Source organism: Drosophila teissieri, chromosome 2L (assembly GCF_016746235.2).
Source record: "Drosophila teissieri strain GT53w chromosome 2L, Prin_Dtei_1.1, whole genome shotgun sequence".
NCBI classification, from domain to species: domain Eukaryota; kingdom Metazoa; phylum Arthropoda; class Insecta; order Diptera; family Drosophilidae; genus Drosophila; species Drosophila teissieri.
Genome location: NC_053029.1, coordinates 370119 through 386904, shown reverse-complemented (window position 1 = coordinate 386904; position 16786 = coordinate 370119). Strand labels below are relative to the sequence as shown.

General features: G+C 48.8%; 4 protein-coding genes across 9 annotated transcripts in view; 2 read left to right on the top strand and 2 right to left on the bottom strand.

Moving 5' to 3' along the window:
* LOC122626524 (1-phosphatidylinositol 4,5-bisphosphate phosphodiesterase classes I and II) overlaps window positions 1-16786 on the bottom strand; it is a 42079-nt gene that overhangs the window by 8164 nt on the left and 17129 nt on the right. For all 5 annotated transcript variants that reach the window (XM_043806814.1, XM_043806817.1, XM_043806816.1 and 2 more), the window contains exons 3-8: window positions 12684-12830; window positions 3853-3990; window positions 2426-2559; window positions 1731-1916; window positions 1369-1566; window positions 728-910 (exon numbers count right to left, since the gene is read on the bottom strand). In XM_043806814.1, coding sequence (XP_043662749.1) covers window positions 728-910; window positions 1369-1566; window positions 1731-1916; window positions 2426-2559; window positions 3853-3990; window positions 12684-12830 — 986 coding nt within the window. The remainder of the gene's footprint in view (window positions 1-727; window positions 911-1368; window positions 1567-1730; window positions 1917-2425; window positions 2560-3852; window positions 3991-12683; window positions 12831-16786) is intronic.
* LOC122626525 (bromodomain-containing protein 4) lies at window positions 6047-8513 on the top strand. The gene has a single exon (XM_043806820.1). The coding sequence runs from the start codon at window positions 6225-6227 to the stop codon at window positions 8421-8423; it is 2199 nt and encodes a 732-aa protein (XP_043662755.1). The 5' UTR covers window positions 6047-6224; the 3' UTR covers window positions 8424-8513.
* On the top strand, window positions 8596-12802 carry LOC122626526. Of its 2 annotated transcripts, XM_043806822.1 has the most exons (2): window positions 8603-9786; window positions 12533-12802. In XM_043806822.1, the coding sequence occupies exons 1-2, from the start codon at window positions 8754-8756 to the stop codon at window positions 12664-12666; spliced, it is 1167 nt and encodes a 388-aa protein (XP_043662757.1). In that variant the 5' UTR covers window positions 8603-8753; the 3' UTR covers window positions 12667-12802. The 2 variants fall into 2 exon arrangements, with proteins under 2 accessions (XP_043662756.1, XP_043662757.1); XM_043806821.1 differs by lacking the exon at window positions 12533-12802 and having other exon boundaries at window positions 8596-11001.
* Window positions 15499-16493, bottom strand: LOC122626527 (trypsin). The gene has a single exon (XM_043806823.1). The coding sequence runs from the start codon at window positions 16455-16457 to the stop codon at window positions 15603-15605; it is 855 nt and encodes a 284-aa protein (XP_043662758.1). The 5' UTR covers window positions 16458-16493; the 3' UTR covers window positions 15499-15602.

The window sequence follows — 16786 nt, the reverse complement described above, 5'->3', positions numbered from 1 at the left end:
AATTTCCTACTTTTCAGTTTTATTTTCCCCTTCCCATGAGCATTACCACACCCATACCCATTTCCCATTTCTCACTTCCCAAATTCCTCTGTAAATCGCACGCAAAGTGCCGAATGCAATGTGACAGTCATACAAGCGGAGAATAAAAGCAAAATAACAACTTCTGCGTCAATAAATTTCGTGATGTGATGCATCGTCATGATCGTTGTCAGTTACAGGCGAAAAAGAGCAGACTGAAGTTCGAATCCATTTTGCTTTGGATACATAAAGAAGTGCCAGCGAATAATAAAAAGGATATATTTTAGTTCAGACATTTCACACCCTATACCTCTTGTATTTCATAGCCATTAAGTTTCGTAACCGAAAATGTTCTAACAAGAAATTGAACTGCGCACAGTACACATGCGTTGCGTTAAATGGGGGGAAACGGTTTTAATGATTTACGGTCGGGTTTTATATACGTTTTTAATGATTTCTTTCAGTGAATGCAGTTTTCTGGCGTTGAAAACTGCACCTGATGTTTTAAGTGAATGCCATCGAGAGTTGCTTTTTATGTGTGCGTTTCTCATCCGAAGGCCACCACACACGCCAGCACACACACACTCCGGGATTAAGGTCATGGTCAGCACTCGAGCAATGGCAGCTGACCACATCAATTGCGTCATCTGCATTCCGCTGAGTGACCCGCATCCGTAGCCACATCCGCATCTGGATGCACTCCACTCACCTGCATCCCGCCAGGAGGCACTGCCTGTAAATCTCCACGGACGACTTGCCGGTCAGCTGGTGGCCCGTCAAGTAGGTGTTGTGCGAGGAGTTGATGAAGTAGTGCGACATCGGCTGGTCCATGTCATCGCAGAGATCGAGCTTGCTGGGCGCCATGATGGGATTGTCGTCGCCCATTAAGTACCTGTGGGAAGTAGAAATGGGTACACGTCGGGATTAGAAAGTCGTCAACATGGAGAAAACGTGGCACAAAACCCGCTGAAGTGTTTGAGCAGCTGAGGATGTCGCCAGTATCTAAGATGTTTGGCTGCTGGCTGTAGCAGCAAAATGCGAGGTTTCACGGCTGCTAAGCCACTCAGAGTAGACTAAACTCCCCTGACAGCCATACCATTTCCCATTTCCCCGAGTGGGAAACAGCGCAACGTCATATTCATGTTCACTTGCATATGCATATTCACATGCACTCGCACTGGCACTGGCACTCACACTGGCACTCGCACTCAAGAGGACCTTCGAGTGACGCTAACAGCCCCAACAGCTCGCACTGCGTCCGATAAGCTGTCACGCCCAGAAGGGTTGGCCCAAGTGAGTGGATGCAGTGCCTCCACACCCAGCTTGCCACCCAGCAACAAGTCAGCTCACCTCAAAAAGCCATCCAGGCTGAGTTGGCCCTTTTGCGCGTTGAACTTGTTGGGCTCATACTGCTGGATGAGCTCCTTGGCGCGGGCGGGATTCGCGTAGGGATAGAGGATCTCGTTGAGGCGGGGATCACGCTGCGTCTTGTTCAGGAACTCCACCAGTTGGGCGATGGACATGCACTTGCGCTTCGAGTTGCCGACGCTGAGGAAAAGCAGGAAAGAAGCACGTTAATGCCTGACATTGAGTAAGGGAGTTTGAAGTTTGGAGTTTGGCAACAGCAAAATCAACGCAATATGTATTTTTGGGCATCCAATTGCGAAGTGAATCTTTTTCCAAAAATGATTACTACTCTCAGGTACACTTACATGCTGTCGAAGAGGCGCTCCACCTCCGAGCGCTGCGTGAGATATTTGTACAAATTGTAAAAGTCCTCGAATTGAAATTTGGACACCGGTATGCTATCGACCTTTCCCGACGGCAAACCGGTCACGTCCAGCGCCTTCTCGACACGTTTGCGATCCTCCTTGTTTTGGGCGAAAAGTTTTATGATGCTAAAGTGGTCACGACCAGAATTTGACCAGCGGCAGAGTGGAGCGGAGCGGAGAGTTGGATGGCCGATTGGATGGCGGACAATGCCGTGCGGTTGGTGTTGATGAGGTTCATGAGGTTGTTGTCGTCGTCGTCATCATCGTCATCATCATCGTGGGTCGCCAGTGATGCATGAGCCACGTTCCAGGAGCAGCGGCAGCAGCAGCAACAGCAGCAGGATGGGGAGCATAAAAAAGGGAAATTGCGAAATAGAAATTGGCGTAAATTTCAATTTTCAGCTCAACGTCGATGGCTACTCTCGACAAATATTTGTCAAGTGCTTCAACGCACAATGCACAAGAGCTAGCAACCCGAACCCGAGCCCGAGCCCGAAAGTTGGCCGGGATCCAGGGATCCAGGACTCAGGACATGGAGCGCTGAGGCAATGGAGTGTAGTGGGTAGTATGGGGCTTGTGAGTGGGATTGGCATGGGGATTGGTATTGGTTTTGGTGAGTGCCTGTTGTCAATTACTTTTTCACTGGTATGCGACCGCTCTTGTCCACCTGGAGACACAGTTTGGTGTGGGCCTTCTGCAGGAACATAATCGCCGAGCCGTTGAGCTGGGCCAAACTGTAGGCCAACTTGATGAGTCCGTCGCTCCAGAGCTGAAAAAGCGGAAAGAGAGTGCGTATGCACGGATGGATTTAAAAACGTGGCTGGAACAGTGTGCATAGTATATGTAACCAGTGAGTAAGGATAGGCCATTCCCAAGTGTTGTTTGTATGCAGTGCTCAAGGCTTCAATCAATATCGAGATGGCTTAAAGTGGACGAAGTGGAAGTGCCGAAAGATTTTAATTTGCAGCTTTTATAGTTGATTGAATTACTCACTTCATTTGGGCAAATCAAATCTTTGAACTACTGTTTAATTTAAGGCAAAGAGCCCAACTCAAGTAGTCTGTAACATGTTGACTCGGCCTGATTGTCTCATGTGCAAAGTATTTCAGAGATACTTCCTCGGCGGCAACACGGGGCGGATGTGTGATGCAGGCTGAGATTGATTGTACAGTCAGTCGGAATGCAAACTGTTGCCTAGTTGGCCAGTGGCCATCTATTTCCATCCCTTCCAGTGCACAACTATCGCTTACTCATGTGTGTTTATGGTCAATATTGTTTATATTGTTTATTTTGCTTTGCGAAATTCCTTTCCAAAGTTTATGAAAATTTCGACGTTTTCATAATTTGATTTGCCTTTGTTGCCAATTCTGCGGTTCAAGTTGTGTTTGTTTATTTCAGGAATGTCCGCGACGCGTGCCAAAAATAATAACCACAACAGCACGATACTGGGGCGGGGCTGCTGACCATTGATAAAATAGAACATTGATTTTGGGCAAGGTCAATCCAGGCCACTGGCAGACATGAGGAATGGACAGCGGACGGTGGACTACGGACTACGGACTACGGACTACGGACTTTGGACTATGGACACGCCCTCGGACGAAAATCAATAAAAGCGCCGTTGTTGAGTGGTCCATAATAACTTTTACGCGCCTTCGGCAACCCACTAAAAATAGCCGCAACCAGAAAGCGAAAAGCCATAGGTGTGTCCCGAACCAAACATACACAAACAGAAAAAATGGGAATAAATATAATTTGCAGTTTACTGCAAGGAAAAAACTTCGAAAACCTATTAGGTGAGCGATTTGATTTGGGAAGTAGGTTGATTCATTCATTCACTTCCTAATCTTGTTGCCAACTGTAACAGGCCATTTAATATATGTACTCCTGACACAATTCCCCGAATGACTCAGAACTGAGTCCGCATATGCGGAATGGCACCTCCTTCGCCACTGTTAAGTTGTCATCAACTTGTCACGAGTGCTCCGCGCAAGTGGCCATGTCCACTGGCACCCGGCGAGCAGTTGGACGCGGGCCAAGTGCGGAGGATTGGCGGACTTACCTGGGCTATGTCCCGGCGGGTGCAGCAGAAGTTAACGAACGTCATGTTGACGAAATCCGAGCCGTGGCACACGGTCACCGTCTTCTCCTCCAGCGTGTCCTGGGGGCCCAGCGTCACAATCTGGCGCAGCTTGTTGTCCTGCAATCGAAGGATGAGCATGACGGTCATTATTAATTACCAAATGACGAAGGGATTTTGGCGTTGCGAGTGGTAGTGTGGGTAGGGAGATGCGCGGAAAATGAAGTTTTATGACCCGGAGGTCGTAAATGGAATTCATATCCTTGCGCGCTAATCCTGCGAGTGCAGCAAAATTCATTTGCTCGCCTCGTAAACCAGACAAACAAAGACGATTCCCCAGCTCAACTGACCGGGGTGCCATATTTCAATTAAACGGCACAAATGGATTTACGAGCCCGGACGAACGTGCATCCGTGGATCCTTGGGTCCGTTGGGCGTTGGTTCCCCACCAGTCAGCGCTACTCAGCGGAACGCAGAAGCGGAGCAAAACACTTCCAGTTCCGAACCAACTGGCTTGAATGCAAATAAGCCCAGGACCCAAGCACAAGGAACAGAAAGTATTGCCTTCACAGAGTTTCCACTCAAGTAAATACATTTCAGCGAATCATTTTGTTGCGGCGAAATGTTTATGCGAATGATTTAAGTCCTTGGGCATTCTGACAATAGAAGACAATCTTAGACATATGGAGTTACTGGCTTGCTACTTTAAAGTTATTAAATTGTGTATTTGAGATATGTTTTCCCAGAACTCCTGCGGATCTCTCTAAAATGTCTCACTCTTCCCAGCTTGTTATCTACATTGTAACACTTTCATTCCACCAGCACTGGACTCAAAAACTTATTTTTCGCCAACGCAGCAGTCCAGCTCCGAAACTATTCCAGTGAGGCGGGGGTCAGAGCAGGATTATCAACGTCCTTTCGAATGCAAGACACATAGTTCGGCCCAGGACATTCGGACATTGGACATTGGTCAGTTGACTGCAATACGAGAGGACTGACTTTTGGGCGGCAGGGGTTGAAGTGGGCGAAGCGGAAGCCAGAGCATGAATTGGGCATTAACTTTGTGGCCACCATGTCTTAAGGCTCTTGTATATTTGGCTCTCCTTCTGCAGAGCTTCCGGGGTTGAGGCTGCCCGGGGGTCAGACTGACCTTATCAGCAGCCAGTGTCAGTGGGGGACTCCTTCGAAGCCCAGTCGTGCTATCTGGTGAGCTGGCACATCGAGCGAGTAAGCTAAGATTGAACAAGACTCTGGCAGATAACTTCAATGATTTTATTTGTCTGTCACATACGACATTGTTAAATGGTACACCATGTCGACATTTTTAGCTGAAGCGTGAAATGAGTTTGAAGGTGTATTAAGTAATTTAATCCTCTAAGAGTCAAGCCTCGTGTTCAATTGATTGAAAGTAAGCAACCTGAATTGCAATGTTATACACTCATGCATGCAAATCCGTCTCTTGATAAGCTTTCCAGGTCAGCAATGATTCCAAGAGCTAAGTGGACGATGTGAAAGGCTTTCCCTCTTAGGAAGCGTCTCCCGTAGAATTCGGCCAGAGCCGGAGGCTATAAAGGCGTCGTTTGGCGGTGATAAACGCAAAGTTACCTGTGCTGGGAAGGCTGCAGGTTACGCTTATCTGCCAGCGTCATGATTTGCTTTTAACTAAAAACTAATTCCGCCAAATTTGTCGCTCTGAATAATGTAAATGGCTTTCGCGAACGGAGCGTCCTTTCCACAGGTCTCTGTGCGCGATTTTCCCGGCACCGTGCGAAGCGTAAAGCGGAAATGACTACGGCGATTATCTTAATTGCTTCTCACGCTTCGCGCTCAGCACTCACGCGCAGTTCCCCGCCCACTCAGTGGCTCCCAATCCTCCCAATCCCCCCAATCCCACTCCCTGGCTGCTAATCCTTTGGCTCTGCTGGAAATTTGAATTTTAAGAAAGCTCATTATGAGAAGGAGCAGGGAGCGGGCGCGGCAGGATGTTCGTGATAATTTTAGTCAGCTGCAAACACAGTTATTGATTTTCCAGGTGCTAATACACTTCTTGGAAAAACATGAAAAGCGCCCTCTTATTGGGAGAATTTGTTAAATCTAAATTAATGTTCCTTCCATTCCATTTATTTGGACCAATCAAGAACAGTACATCAGTACATCTAGTACTCTACGCAGCATCTGTGAGCTGATTTGGCCCAATGTTGGAGGGCACTTATCAGATAGTTGTAAGCACCAGATAGGGCAAATTCAGTTTTTAGCTTTACAAAATTTTTTACTAAGGACACCAGAATAGGTCAAGGCTCTAAATTCAAATATCAGCTAATCCAGCTAATTCCTCAGTCGCGAATTCCAAAAGTATGAGCAACAAGCGATCGATTGACTCTCGCCATGGATCCCCGAATAAGCCAAACATGCAAACCTCTGATAATGGAGGTTCCTGCAGTGGCTTTGGGTCCCTGAACTCTGATATCATCCCCACACCCTACGAGTTGATGCGACAAAGGAATTGCAAAACGGAGAAAGTTATGAAAGGGGAGCGGTATCCCAGCATTCGGCCTCCTGTGTCCAAATGCAGTTACGAGCAGAGCAAAAACTATCTTTACGAGTCTGTGGATCAGGGCGGCTGCTTGGATCCCAATACTACGGATCAGGACGCCCTCAGGATCTGGAAAATGAGCCCGCACAAGAGCACTCTCAAGTTCTATGGCGTGGCTGATGGACTTCACCTTCCAGAGGCTGATAAATTCAACAGGACTTTGACAACCAGTCTCAAACATGCAAGCGGCTCCAGGAGACCCGCTCCAAAGCCACCTGTTCCACCAGTGCCAATGAGACCGCCACAGCCCGCCGCCCCGTGCCAGCCCTACATCCTCAACCGGAAGACCCTCAAGGAGGAGCTGCAGCGGATGCCCATTGCCCGCCAGAAACTCAATCCCAAGGAGGCTTTCAGTATGCTATTCTGCGACAAGCGTCCGGATCCGATGGACCCTCTGGGAGTGGAGGCGGCAACTGATAAAATGGTTAGCCTTAGAGAAGCTCTGGATATGGCGAAACCGGAGAAACCTCCAAAGCACGGCCTGCGACGTAAGCACTGGTACTGCCCCTCCAAGTGTGGTGAGCCGGAAAACAAGTGCACTGCATTTGAGTGGGCACAGTACAAGCTGAACCCGCGACCCTACGACCAAGCCTTCCTCAAGTGGTTCCTGGATCAGAAACTGCCACTAGAGCGAGAGCCGCACGACTACGATGAGCTGTATAAGCGGTTCCAAGGATGCTTCGAGGTGAAACGCCAACCAGATCCCGACTGCGTTGCCATGACCAAGTGTTGTCCGGATATGATCAAGGAAGTGCAAGACGAATGTGGAGTTGAAGTCGGAGTTGGAGAAGGTGGCGGAGGGGGAGGTGCAGGTGGAGGTGGAGGAGGACCCGGCAGTGGCAGTGGAGGCGGCGCACAGAAGGAAGGAGGCGATAATGGCGGTACTGGGGGTAAAGGCCAACCGGGTTCTGGTCACGGTCCTGAAAGATCTCAGCAAGCCAAGGACAAGGAAAAAGAAAAGGGACAGACAAGCGGCGATAAGGAAGATGCAGGAAAGGATAAAAGTAAGGACACGGCAAAAGATAAAGACAAGAATAAGGAAAAGGATACGGGTAAGGACACGGGTGGCAATATACCAAAGGAGGACAAAGAAAAGGATAAGGACAAGGATAAGGGCAAGGATAAAGACAAGGACACAGACGCGGAGAAAGGCAAAGATAAAGGTAAGGATAAAGGCAAGGGCAAAGGGAAGGATAAGAACGAGGATGAGGACCAGAAACATAAGAAGCACAATCCAGCTGATCCTGATCAGGAGAGGTCAATGAAGCCCACCAAACCTCCTAAGCAACCGAAGCCGCCGCTCGAAAGCACAACCGATACGTCCACTCGCAACATTTCCTCCTTTGATATGGAAGATTCAGACGAAATACCGATCCGGGAAGAAATTGTCGAGGTGGAAGAAAATGAACCAGCTAAAGCGGCAGAGGAACCCAAGCCGAAGCCACCACCAACTGGGAAGCCGCCCAAAAAGAAGCCGCCAAGCAAGAAACCACCATTCCTCAAACCCATAGAGAAACCACCCAAGGAAAAGCCCGAAAAGGTCGAAGAGAAGGAAGACAACGAGACCTGTCCACCTTGTCCTCCAGTGGGCTGCGCGTGCTCCATTTGCGACTGCCTCTATGGCAATAAGATTCCCATTTCCACGACGATGCAATCGATTATGGCCGAGGAAAAGGTTCGCGAAAAGAGGGAGTACCTCCGGCGGATGCGGCACCGGGAGTACATGGAGTGCACTGCTGAAAAGTCCCTAGTCCCGCAGCACAAGGTAGATTCCATCAGCTGCGACAACTGCTTCTGCCGAAACCCCAAGATAGCCGAGTACTGTGAGTGCTTGGCAGCTCTTCATCACTTGCAGCGGCTCCTTGGAAAGGAACGCCACAGGATCGTCAACAACGAGCTCATCTTCAACCTCGACGATCTCCGCCAGCGAATCACCGAGCGTATGTGCAAGTGCCTTTGAGAACTGTGTTTTGGTCAGTATAGTCAGTGTAATTGGCTTGTCAGTGTAGTTTTCAAAATTTGACGATTGAGTAATAAATATTCAAACTGAGCTATAAACCTTGTTTCATTGGTAGAGGCGGCTCTGAAAGGCCTTTCAAAGCGAGCTCCTGACATTTGATGTAAGCCACTCTCAGTATTTTATCATGTGTTCAACAGACAACACCTAAATTTTAAAATAAGCCTGTTTTATTTTGGTTCCCAGATTGAGCTTAACCGTATTTAACCTTTAAACAATATTGGACCCGAATCGAATAAACACTCCAAGCAAAAAGAAGACGACGTTACCGCAATGATGGGCACACGGGCTGCGGAGCACCGCGGATCTAGGAGGCTGCTGGCAGGTCAGAGCGTTCATGAGCCCTCTGTGTGCGAGGAACCCGACCCGCTGAACACCTATGTGGAGAAACCACTTACCATGTACCAGTGGATGCGGTGGAGCAACTGCAAGACCCATAAGCCGCACCTAGAGGAAACCTACCCCTCCATTCTACCACCGATATCCAAATGCGACGATGCCAAGACTCTGAAGTACGTTGAAGAGGCCATGGAGGCCAACAAATGCAAACACTATCCCAAGGAAGATGTGCTGGCCGTGTGGAACCAAAGTCCCCAGAAGGAGTCCTTGGGCTGGTATGGCATAGGATCGCAGTACCCGTCTCCGCAGGCCGTCCTCTACGACCGCGCTGTGAAGAAGAGCCTAAAGGCAGCCTGTCTTTTGCCAAAGCCGCCGAAGAAGTCAAACATTAAGCCTAAGTGGCAACTGGAGAAGAAGCCCCCCCAACCTGGCGCTTTTGTTCTCAACCGAAAATGTCTGACGGCGAAGCTCGACAGGATGCCAAACATAAGACGCCAACTGAAGTCCACCAACGTATTCTCCTGGCTGCACTGTCCCCAGCCAGCGGATCCTACTCGTCCGTTTGAAGATAGCGCGGGTTATCCTGCGATCAGCAGGGAACAGGCGATGGACATGGTGAAACCGGAAAAGCCCGCCAAGCATGGCCTCCGACGTAAGCACTGGTACTGCCCCCCGAAGTGCGGCGAGGTCGAGAACAAGTGCACCGATTACGAGTGGGCCAAGTACAAGATGGATCCCCGGCCCGACAACGAGGCCTTCCAACGCGAGATGGCCGCCCAACAGGCCTTCAAGCAGCCGGAGCCCCGCAACTACGACGAACTGTACAAGTCGCTGGTAACGTGCTTCGTCCAGGACCCGAGTGGAAAGAACGATCTCTGCCAGGCGCTGGAGAAGTGCTGCAGGGATCCCAAGGATCCACCTGTCCAGGGTTGCGGCGAGTTCGTGCCGGATGGCGCCGGAGGAGATGGTGAGTCGGCAGGGAATAAGGACAAGGGTGGGGATAAGGACATGGACGTTGACAAAGACGAGAACGTTGACGTTGAAGACGAGGACGACGACAAAAACAAGCAGAAGGATAAGGGGAAAAAGGACGATGGTGAAGGGGACACTGAAAATGAAGGTATAGGAGACGGTGATGATGATGGAAAAGATAAAGGAAAGGGAAAGAAGGAAAAGGGGAAGGATAAGGCGAAGGGTGATGGCGAAGGGAACAAGGGGCCTGAGAAAGATGGAGGGGATAAGAAAAAGGAAAAACCGAACGAAGTCATTGACAAGGAAAAGGATAAAAACAAAGACAAAGACAAAGGCAAAGGCAAAGACAAGAAACCGAAAGACGAGACTTCTAGAGGCTCTGAGGACCGTCCTCTAGTGCCCCGTAGCACGGATACTATTCCCGCGACAGAAACAAGTCACCGAAGTGGCGATTCCGGCGGTCATGGTGGCGCCGGAGGTGGAGAAAAGGATTTGGACAAAAACCAGAAAGATCCCAACAGGACTGACAGTACAATAGATCAGAAGCCGCCGAAAGACAAGGACAAGGATAAGGGCAAGGGCAAAGGTAAGGACAAGGGCCCGAAAAAAAACAAGGGCAAGGGGAAAAAAAAGAAAGACGATAAAGGTAGTGTCAAGGACAACACTCAGGCCATCCCGACTGACAATGGCTGCCCTTGCGAGATCTGCTGTCCGCCAAAAGAAGAGGACACTCCGCTGATCAAGGAGATGCGCCGGCGGGATCGCGAGCGCCAGGTGCGCGATTACCTCCGCCAAATGCGACACCGCCAGTACATGGAGTGCAAGGACCGCATTTACCCGAGCCCGCACCACAAGTGCGATGCCATCCAGTGCAACGACCAGTTCTGTAGCAATCCCCGTATGCAAACCCATTTCGCCAGAGTCCAGGCCGTTCGAAGCCTGCAGCAGATCCTGCAGAAGCGAAATCGCCAAGGCGATGTCAAAATCTCCAACGATCTGGACTCGCTTCTAACACGGCTTTGCAATAGCCTGACAATAGGTGGAGGTCACTGCAGGTGACCCGGCCTCGACTGTGTTTTGGTGATGTTTAACGAGTCCGAGTCCGCAATTGTAACTTGTGCTTAAGTTTTAGTGGTATTTTTGTCTTGTGCTGATTTAAAGGGATCTTAATTGCGTCCTTTAAATAAACTTGAAGTTTAACTACTCCGGACTTGTACTCAATTCATTAAGGCACACAGCGAGGGCGGGGTCTTTTGCTCTTAAATGTATGCTATGCTTTTCAGGCTTTCACTTAATCACACATGGGCCTGCCTGCGAGTGTGAGTGTGTAAGTGTGTGTTTGGGCGTGGTCAGCGCCCACCAACTCGTGCGTTTAATTAATGAATGATTCCTTGCCAAAGGGTTTTTCGTTTCGAGGAAGGCGGCTTTTCCCATTAATTCTGACAAAGCTGTTTCGTTGGCAACAACGCAAACTTTATCAACATTTTTGTGCTCTAAATATTTGGGTTTGAATCGTTACTCTAGCGATAAATTCATCTCTCCTGTTATGGGTGATAAGTGTTTTCCAAGCCATATAGTTTAATCCTCAGAACTGGCCTATTTTCATTTTCCCTGTACACAGCGGTTGGGTTTGTAGAGTGTTGTCAACATTCATTGTCCGAATTCCGCCTGTCCCGCAAAGTGCGCTTTCATTTCCCAACTTTTCCGGCGCTGTTAGTTTGCCTTGGGCAAACTGAAAGGAAAACCAAACTCATTTGCCTTTGGCCTTGGTCCTGCCGCGCTCCACAGCCGCAACTGCAACTATTATCGGGGCCGCGGGCGGTGGACGGTTGGCAGTGGGCGGTGGGCGTGGCCCTAGGAAGACCAACATGATTTATACATGGAGAAAAAGCGGCATTGCCGCCCAAGGATTTGCCCATTGATATAATTGCCCTAATGGCTGGGACCCAGAAAAAAGAGGAGCAGCGTTCGTGGGACTTTAATTTCATAATGTGCCGCGAATCGTTCAAAGGGGTTAGCGAAAGTTTAAAATGACTTATTCCAGCTAAGCTGCTTACCTAAAATGCTGTTCAATTGCACAAGAGCAGGTGGCACACCATCTTGCCTTCGTATTGCCAAGATATATGTAAAGAAAAGGGTATTCGCAAGAAGTTTTTACAAAGCGGGGAGTCCACACAACAATAAATGGAAAATTGTGTTAAGCCTGAGAAAGCGTGACAATCGTGAAGTCGGAACCAACTATGGAAAACTCTTGCCAAACGCACACATCACAATGGGGATACTGATTCCTATTTCTATTCCTATTCCGATTCCGGACCCGGCGCACGTGACTTGGCTAGAAAATCGAAGCGGGGAATTGGTTGGGCTGACCCGTTTTCCCATTCCTTGAAAATGGCTTCACACACCTGACCCAGTAATTGGCTTTCCAATGAGGCCAGCTAGCAGTGGAAAACATTTGCCGAATAATTGGCCAAAGATTAATAGGCACAAGCTACGATTCAACTGAACTGAACATAAACGACATGGAACCATTTTAGTTAGGGGTACATTTTTTTCAGTGTGTTTTGTGTACATCGCGAGATGACGAAAAAGTAATTACATGCGCTGGCGTTATTAAAACAATCTTCACATGATCAAACAACAGACCACACATACACAAACACCGAGGGAGGTCTTCAAACCCTTCTTCCCTTTCCACAATAAAAGCAGAAAAATATTTCTTTTTTTAAATTGCATTTCAGAAGGATGCCGTTGCTGCGGTAAATGCTGCTGCGCAAGGAAGAAGGGAGGCGAGTCCTGCGATGAATCCCCATCTGGAATTGGCTCAATTGCCAAACCCCAAGTAGCAGTGACCGAAGAAGCGACCAAGGAGTAAAAATCAAGTATACGCACCTTTGGCCGCTTGGCGTACTGTCCTGTGCGAACGTCGCGAATGGTGGCTATATCCAGGATATCCAGCTCGTTGTTTTGGTCGACCCAGTAGAGAAAGAAGCCCTTGGCGTCGACGCGCATTGTGACCGGTGTTCCAGTGCCCGAGTCCTGAAATCAAAGAGTGAGAACCAAAAATGAAACAGGCTGAAATGAAGACCAACTCTAGTCGTTATTTATAACGCATATGATAATCAACACACATAGTTTGGCGATTCGGGTCCAATAAATTGTGAACACATGATACATACTCGTACAGTCGTAATTCCAGAGTTTATTGAACTGCCCCCTAATGAATTTATCTCGTCCAATTTCTCAGCTGAACTGCCGCATGAGTGCAGTCGTCTGTTATTTTTGCTTATTATTTAAGTCAAATTAAATGGGCATCTGCCGGCAGCCATAAATATTTAATGCCGCAGCCGCCTATTCATAAAGGAAAAAGCTGGCGAAAAGTGAACATTCCCCGGCCGCAGCTGGCGATGCCAAACAGATGCGGATTCCGAGTAACCCCCGCCGAAATTAAAATATTTTGTATTTCTTAAATATGCATGCAAATAAGTGGCTGCCAAATCTGGCATCCAGCGAACAAGATGTCCCGAAAATTCTGCCTCACTTCTGGGTATGACTAAAGTCGCATAACGCGTCGAATGGCGCGGGCCAATGGAAGACTTTCCCGGAGGATGGCGATGGGGGTAGTGGGAGCACCATCTGGGCATTGGAGTCAACGCAGACGACATGCAACAAAGGCGCCATGAATATGTGTGCAACTAAGTGGGGCAAAGTACGACGGTCACGCCAGCTTTGCTCCAGGGAATGTGGCAACAAAGTGGATCCGCCTCGGGGTGCAGGCTTTGTTACTTTCGGGGGGCGATTTCACTAAAATATTCATTGGCTCTTATTCATTTATCGAACGCATCACAAACAACGAATTACGAGTAAATAAAAAATAAATAAAGAAACAAACAAATTAAACTGTGACTACATATTCTGTGTTGTATACTTTGCCAGCTGCTTTGAGTTTGAAATTGAATATACATTCAAGCACTTAGTTCGGGGCTTCTGGAGCCCAGGAATCTATCTGGCCGCTCATAAAGTTCCAATTAGGGGGTGAAATTCCTTGACCCCGTCAGCGGTTCATTAAGATTAGGGAGCGCTTGTTGTTACGGCCAAAATTGATGAGCTTTCAAATACTCGTTACGAGCATATTTAATTCGCGCAGCCACAAGTTCATTATCCTTTCGGGATAGAATTTTGGGTTTGAGTTTAATGAACCCACTAGGTGCCAAAGTGGCCTGCCTGGCCAACACTTTCCCCTTTTCGCAGACGAGGCGAAGAGGTTCCTTAATAATTGAAATTGAAAACATCGACTCGGATTCGCCCCCACCACTTGTGATATTCAATTAGGCGCATATTTTCAAGGGATTTTCAGATGGGCTGGTCCGTTGGTTGTTTAGGAAGGTCTGGGCGAGGACAAGGGTTCGACCATCGCTAATTGGAAGCCACAATCCCCACTCGAGTTGTCTTGCTTGCTTTTCCTGTTTGTCTAATTACTGTAAACTAATTGAGTTCAGATCGCGCGAAGGGGCGGCAAAAACTTCGTTAATTCAATTTCAATATGCAAAATTCAGTGGAAATCCAATAACTGCAGAAATTGTGTGCGAATTTCAGTTTCCACTCCGTGACTGCTCCTGAAAGTGACTGCCTTTTGACACGCTCCTCCGATATTAACAGCCACCGCTGGCACGCGTATCGGTAATTGTGTATCTGAATCAGCATCTACATACATCGGCGTACGAGTATATGTGAGTGTGCGAGTGTGTGAGTGTGTGAGTGTGCCTTTAGGATAAGAACGATTACATGCATAATTGAATTGGCTTAGCTGTGGGATCTGCTCCTCGTACATATGTCAGTCGACTGTAGGAAACGCTTAAAGCAGACCGCACATCCAGAACACCAAAAGGGGATGACTGCCGCAGCTGCTTGCACTGTGAGAAATGTCGCTACCTCTGCCAGCAGCCGCTGTTAAGGCTATTTAATCACCTAACCAAGTCTGCAATTTACTTTTCTCAAGTTCTGGGTTCTTCGAGTGCGCGTTCCCTTTGAAGATACATGCACATCTGTATCTAGGAAACACATCTGTTGGTGACAATTGTCATACGCTCATCTCGATTCGCTGTCAATCATGCTTAGGGAATTGAGTTCTGAAAGGGCTGCCAGGCGTCTGTAGTGAAAGGTGGAGTACTTCAGTGCATTGGGCAGCATTGGGAGGATAGATGGCAGGTTAGGAATATGCTAATGCTGGCGAGGACCGCCCAACAGGCAGAGGCAGCTCATCTCCCTGGGAGAGTACACTCCAAACTATAGACATGCGTTTAAACAGCTGCTGCTGTCCGTGCTACATGCAAATTATATTATAAAATATGTAGCTGCTTAGTTCCTGCTTACCTACACTTTCTCTCCCCACCTCATCCCATATTCATCCCACTCGAGTTACCTCGGAGAAAGTTTTCCCGCCTGCCACTGCTGTTGACGTTTATCCTAGCCAACTATCAAGGAGCCTTTTTCTTGAATAAGTCACGCACTCGTCATTAAGACTCTCTGTAGATCCAAATTCACCCACCTGACTAGAAAGTGCGCCTGCCACTCACCGCTTACTCAGCATATGCGAGTATAGAGACTATCATAAATCATAAATCGCCAGCTGATCGGCAATCATAAATAGTAGTTCGATTTCAGGCAATCAGCCGTCCACTTATCGAGCAATAAAACAAGGTTTTCTATTCACGTTAACGAGCTCTGTGATAAGATACGAAAACTCGCGCTGTTTACTGTAATGCAGTGCTAGAGTATTACGCAAAGATCTCCACTTCAGCGCCACAATCCTCAGTTTAGCTGGTAATAGGCGGCGATCGTCTGGTGGATCCATCCAATGTAGGAAGGCACAGAGGTGTACACCGTGGGCCGCTTGGCATAGCCGCACGGCATGTAGCTCCAGGATCCGAGGCCCACCAGCTCCGCTGGTCCAGTGATGGGCCAGTAGACCAGGGGAGTGCCTCCGTCTCCGTAGCAGGTCGTAACCTGGGAGCACACCTGCTCCGCCGTCAGAGGAGCATCGGAAGGCAGCAACTCCTTGCAGGCCGTGCTGTTGAGTAGCGGAGCGAAGGCATACTGCAGCTCCTTGGAGTACTCATCGCCATCGGCGTCCGTGAGTCCCCAGCCATAGGCAGCGGCTGTCTTGTTGCTGTAGTCATCATTGATGTCGGGCAGGGCGATCTGCTGAACGCGAGCGCTGTACTCGAAGCTCTCGGAGACGTGGAGCAGGGCTATGTTGTCACTGCCGGCGTTTCCATTGAAGGACCGATGCGTGGTGGCAAAGTCCACGTAGCGCACTTGGGCTGCGGTCACGTTGGAGCGGTTGACGATTCCCGCGTAGACGGGCGTTCCCACGGCGTCTCCGTTGAAGCTGCGCAGTTCATCGACACAATGAGCGGCCGTCAGAAGCCAGCGCTTGCCAATGATGGATGCTCCGCACAAGTGGGTATAGGTGGCCCGTGTCAAGGACAGGGACACCAGGTAGGGCACATTGTCCACTCCCTGCACATCGTAGCCATCTATAATCAGGGGCTGGATCTCCGCGTATACTTCGTCCGTATCCCTTAATGTCAGGTGCTGAATGTGCGGCAGTTTTGCCGCTGCGGCCAAAGCCAAGAGGGGCAGCAGGAAAAGCGGCGATAACATCACTGATACGGTTGAGAATTTGAATCGTCTAAACCGGACGCCGAAAAGCAATGGGCCTTTTATAGTAAAAGGCCAAAAAGCTTTGCCAAACAGAGAGAAAGAGAGGAAGCCCCTGGTGTGCCAGAGTAGCTCCAAGAACTAGTTCGATTATTGAAATACTGGGCTAACCTTTGATACCCGGAATAAGAGATTACCACCCTGATGTGACGCTAAACAATCACCTGGAGAGAGACAGAGATCTTAATACTCTGAATGTCCTTACATGGCCTTGTATATGTAGCGTGCGAAATGTAATTGAAGTTAAGCTCCGCTTTAGGCTCCATTTTACC

What these genes read in the sequence shown, in the direction of transcription:
- LOC122626525 (XM_043806820.1), top strand. Translation starts at nt 6,225, where the DNA reads ATGAGCAACAAGCGATCGATTGACTCTCGCCATGGATCCCCGAATAAG.
- LOC122626526 (XM_043806821.1), top strand. Translation starts at nt 8,754, where the DNA reads ATGATGGGCACACGGGCTGCGGAGCACCGCGGATCTAGGAGGCTGCTG.
- LOC122626527 (XM_043806823.1), bottom strand. Translation starts at nt 16,457, where the DNA reads ATGTTATCGCCGCTTTTCCTGCTGCCCCTCTTGGCTTTGGCCGCAGCG.